This window comes from Nicotiana attenuata, unplaced genomic scaffold (genome assembly GCF_001879085.1).
Source record: "Nicotiana attenuata strain UT unplaced genomic scaffold, NIATTr2, whole genome shotgun sequence".
NCBI lineage: Eukaryota > Viridiplantae > Streptophyta > Magnoliopsida > Solanales > Solanaceae > Nicotiana > Nicotiana attenuata.
In genome coordinates, this window is record NW_017672106.1 from 199,108 (window position 1) to 204,115 (window position 5,008).

Genomic DNA, 5,008 nt, shown 5'->3' on the forward strand with positions numbered 1-5,008 from the left:
GAATTGTGGATAAATGAATGAGAAATTCAACTTTTGCAGACTAGCCTTCTTGGATTTATTCCATAGTATTCTTCTTGTTAGGTATACGAGTCCAAAACAAATCTTTAGTCCAAGATTTGCAAGCTAAATCCTCCATTAATTTAATTTGTCGGGCAAATATTTTGCTTGGTTTTCATTTTTCTACAAATATTTTACACATACGAATTCTATGTAGATTACAAATTTCTGCATGCCTAAATATTCTATATTGTAATTAACATTCTTTTTATGACTCAAATAACTGTGTAATCTTAAATTGTCATACTGATCTTGTGAATGAAGTATATTTCTAGATGATCTTGACCATGATCTTGCCATATGTTAAGTTGAAATGTATATTTTAATTGTGTAATAACGGTGCAAATTAGCTTGTGTAGCAGTACATTAGTCATTAACCCTGTCAAAAATTTTAGTTATGCAAATATAAAAAATTGGGTTGTATTTCAATTTTCAAACATTTTGAAATTTACTAAAATCATTAAAAACAGAAAATTTTGATTTTTACTAGTATATTTAGAGATAAATTCAACTGAAATGGTTAATCATTTGATAAAAAAATATGTACTTAAAACACAAAATTACTAAAAAAAAAAAAATTAGAATCATGACTACGCAAAAAACAAAAAATGAACTTTTAAATGCCCATATGATGGACAAAGAATTTTTTTGTCAAAAATGTGATACTACTTTTAATTAATGTGTTCACTCGTGTGTGTGTGTGTGTGTGTTTTTTTTTGTATATGAATGAGATTTTCTTTTTGTTTCTAATTTGGGGTTCAATATTCACATTGAAACCCGATTAAATACAGTTTTATGTGGGAAAGTCTCATATTGGAGGGTAAAATATTTTCTAAAAAATCGATTTCATATTCAGCATTCGGACTCGAGATGCTGATTAAGAATTAAAAAGTTCTTACCACTCTGCATGTTGGTTAGTAAGGAGATTGATTGCAGCCCCCATTTGGTCCCCAACTTGAATCCTTTAGTTCACATTCTCGCCTTGCTTTTTTAATACAGTAAAAAGAAATGGCCCTCTTTCTCATGTACTAAGAATCTTGTAGTAGCAACAAGTATAAGTAGTACTCACCTATAAAGATTATTTGTGATTTATATCCACTAACCATATTTCCCCTTTTCCTTACTTTTTTAGCCTTCTTTTGTTTTTTTCCCTACCATTTTGCCTCTTGAGATAAAGCTAAAGTAGCAATAGTACTATATAGTAGCATCATTAAAAAAGCAAACTCCTAGCTACTTAGTTATAAGTATAAGTCTCCTAAACCCTCATTTCCTTTTTATTGTACTCTCTTTTGTTTTAGCTCTTCCAAACCAAACATACAAAGAAAAAAAAATATGGAAGATCAATGTAGCCCTCTTAGCTGGCCTTATAACTACTTCCTTGAAGAGGTAATTTTAACTAACATTCTTATTTCTTTGTTTTTTTTAGTTAATTAACATTCTTGTTTATGTTCTAGTCCTTTTATTACACCCTTCTTAAACTATGTTGCGCAGACTTTCCAAAATACTGCAGCATCCATGTTGGATTCTTCAAAAATACACTACTTTTGGAGGATCCGGCATACACCCGGCAGCATTTTCGAAGAGTTCGAGCAACGTAGCTCCCTAAAACCCCCTTTTTTTTTGAGTAATATAATGTGGATTTTGGAATTGATAGGGAATTGAGGAATTGAAGCATTCTTTGGTGTACACAACATTGGAATTGGAAAATACTGTCATTTCTGCACATGAGGAACTTGCTAGGAAAGATGAGGAGATTTTGCACCTCAAGAATCTTTTGACTAGAATTGTGAAAGAAAGAGATGAAATTCAAGGCAAATGTCAAAGGCTTGGAATGGAGAAAATCTTACTCCAACAACAATTACTCCAACAACAACAACAAGTACAATTCCAATTCCAATTTCAAAAGCAACAAAATCTTGTTATAGAAAGTGCACCTATTTCTAGTGGCACAACAAGTCATGATCAAGAACATGACCAAATTTTAAAAGGAGTAGTTGACTCTAACAACAACAACATTGGACTTTCTAATTCCTCAGATTGTGATGAAAACAATGCTGTTGTTTCTCCTCCATTAGTTCAAGATTTAATGGATAAAATTGTTCTCAAGAAACCATTGCCAGAAAAAGGGAAATTCTTGCAAGCTGTAATGGAAGCAGGGCCACTACTACAAACACTTCTTTTAGCTGGTCCACTTCCTCAATGGCAACATCCACCACCACAACTCAATTCCATTGACATTCCTCCTGTCACTATTACCTCCCCTACGCCGCGGCTACTCCACCAGGACTCCGCCCTGAGTAGCACCGGCGCTGTCTGTGCCAGCGCCGGAGCATGTTTTGGTAAGAAAAGGGATGTTGGTGCTGATACTTCTCCAAAGCCAATTTCCAAGTATCAAAAAGTTGTTCACCAGTCATCATTGACCAACATGTAGTGTTTTCTTTCTTTTCCCACCTCTATAATTAGCTCACTTTAGCTAGTATTTTTTTGTTAATTAACCATCCAGTATCCGGAACTTACTGGGCCGACTAATTCTGATTTTCTACAAGAAGTTTTTCCTTTACAAGGGTCAAACCCGTGATCTTTAGTGAAGGATGGAGAGATCCTATCTAACCAGTGGTTCAGTTTATCTTTCCTTTTCATACCGTTTAAAAAGTATGAAAAAGGAGAGAAAATTATCAGCATGAAATGGATGGCTATCATGCATGCCATTTTCCATCCAATTAGGATTTGTAAAATTAGTTGGTTTGCCTTAGAAACTAAGCAATGGTTATAATTATTAGCTAACAAAATTTTAGAGGATTTTGACAAAAGGCCTAATTATGAATGGCCTTTTACTTAGTATGGTTTTTAAAGATCAGTGTCTCACTATTAAGTGTTGGATTCTTGATTATGACTGCTGCTTTGTTTTTCAAGCCCTTTGATTTGGATGAAGAGGAGTTTGATCTTTTGATTTAGTAACCTTTGATTGTAATTATTTCCCCATGTAATATGAGTTGGGGAGGCTTTTAGAATTCTCCAAACTATTGGGGAATTTTTTTAATTACGTATACTTGCTACTCTTTTTTCTCTTGGTCTAATTTTGCATAAAAATATTATGCAAAGTGTATCTTGAGAGATTATGATGTTGTAGAATTGGCTTGTCATTATTGAGAAGATGATTTAGTTTAATGAAGGCTTTGCTTTCCTTTTTTGCTTTTATGTCATAGTCATTTCCAAGTTCTTTTGATTATTTATTATTTATTATGATAAAATATGACTTGAAGAAGCAACAAGTAATTTAAAAGATTCCAAATGATCCTACTTTTCATAAGGTGTACCTACCATACATGGTTTATGTCTGCCATTCAAATGGCATCTCTAATTGAAGTTACTTTACTTTCCCTTTCATGCAAATATAATAAAAGAGAAAATGAATTACTTTTATCTCATTGGTAAATAAGAAATATATACCTTTGAAAAATATAGGAAATATCCATTTTAAAACTCCACCACTAATACTTGCATTAAAGTAGGTTGTCTACATCACACCCTTGGAGTGCGGTCAGAGACGGACTCAGAATTTAATACTTATGGGTTCTTGTAACAATCTGCAGTAAATTTTTAACAGTAATTGGGTTCACATTCAAACATTTATAGATATTTAGTAAATTTTTCGAACACATTTTCATTGTTTGGACAAAATCTACTGGGTTCACGTGAACCCGTAGATCGGGTGGTGGATCCGCCCCTGAGTGCGGTCCTTTCCCGGATCAAGGATAAATACGGAATGGTTTGTGCACCCGACACTTTTATTTTTGTTTTTTTAAATTTTAATATTCATGGGGAAGAAAGAAACAAATACTTTAGTTTTGCTAGACCAAGTACAGGTAGTTGAACTAGTCTGTGAATCTGATAACAAAACTTTGAATTTTTATTATTATGTGTTACACAAAGGTCATGCTCATAGTTTGATTTAAAATACAAAAGGAGTGAAATAAGTCAATGCAAAATCAAAAGTAAAATTAGGATGTTGCTTTCATTGAAGCTGTTTCTTTCTCATGCTTAGCACATGATAATCTTCTCTCTTATTGGAGATTGGGGGAGATTTTTCTCTCCCTTTTTCTTTTCTTTTTCTTATTTTGGTTGGGATGAGAAGAAAAAAGAACTTAATCACACACATCAGCGTGTACTTTAATTAATCTAGTTAATATGCAATATTAGTCTTCACATATACTATTACTTAATACTAAACTATAGCTAATTGATATGATACATATTCTCGTCTCATTTTATTACTTAACCATTTATAGTAACTTGATATGATTTGGTACATTATTATATAAATTACCGTGGTGCAATGAGAGAGTAAATTAATATAAGTTGAAAGCGTAATCCAAGATAATGTTTACCTTGATGCGACAAAGATAAATTTGATTTTTGAGGAAGGTCGTTGTAGTCATGTCTTCTACCTTCGACTATTGGTTCTGTCTCCTTTGGCATTCTGGTCTCTCTGGTATTGCTCGTTCATGACCACTCGTTTAGTCAATGGATTCTTGTCCCTCAACTATCCTTTTGTCTTGGGCTTTCTAATTCATGGGCTTCCATTTTTTGAGCCTTCAAATCTAGTACACTTTCGGGGAAGTACACAAACATGGACAATGACGTGGATGACACTTGTAAAAGAAAGGGAACTCTACCATTTAAGGAACTTTTAATAATCCGTAGCTACATTTTATGTACTGATGTTTCGTAGCTAGTCTTAAACAATTCGTTGTATTTGAGTGTATTTATATACACTGTTACGCTCTATTTTTTTCTTTTTGCATGTATTTGAGTATATTTGAATAAACTGTTCAGTTGTATCCAATCTTATTTGATATGGCAAGATTGAACAGATTCGATTGTATTTGAACGCATTTACACTAAAAAAATGATGAAATGAAGAATACCGTCAATACAATCAAACCTAGTT

At 32.9% G+C, this 5,008-nt stretch overlaps 1 protein-coding gene across 1 annotated transcript; it reads left to right on the plus strand.

Annotated features, from left to right (window-relative positions):
* Positions 1 to 1,147: 1,147 nt before the first annotated feature.
* On the plus strand, positions 1,148 to 3,255 carry LOC109211867. Its single transcript, XM_019375458.1, has 2 exons — positions 1,148 to 1,443; positions 1,712 to 3,255. The coding sequence occupies exons 1-2, from the start codon at positions 1,390 to 1,392 to the stop codon at positions 2,486 to 2,488; spliced, it is 831 nt and encodes a 276-aa protein (XP_019231003.1). The 5' UTR covers positions 1,148 to 1,389; the 3' UTR covers positions 2,489 to 3,255.
* Positions 3,256 to 5,008: the final 1,753 nt, after the last annotated feature.

Excerpts from the sequence above, each read along its gene's own strand:
- LOC109211867 (XM_019375458.1), top strand. The coding sequence starts at position 1,390 with ATGGAAGATCAATGTAGCCCTCTTAGCTGGCCTTATAACTACTTCCTT. Across the intron at positions 1,444-1,711 it reads ATAACTACTTCCTTGAAGAG|GGAATTGAGGAATTGAAGCA; the intron begins GTAATTTTAACT and ends TGGAATTGATAG.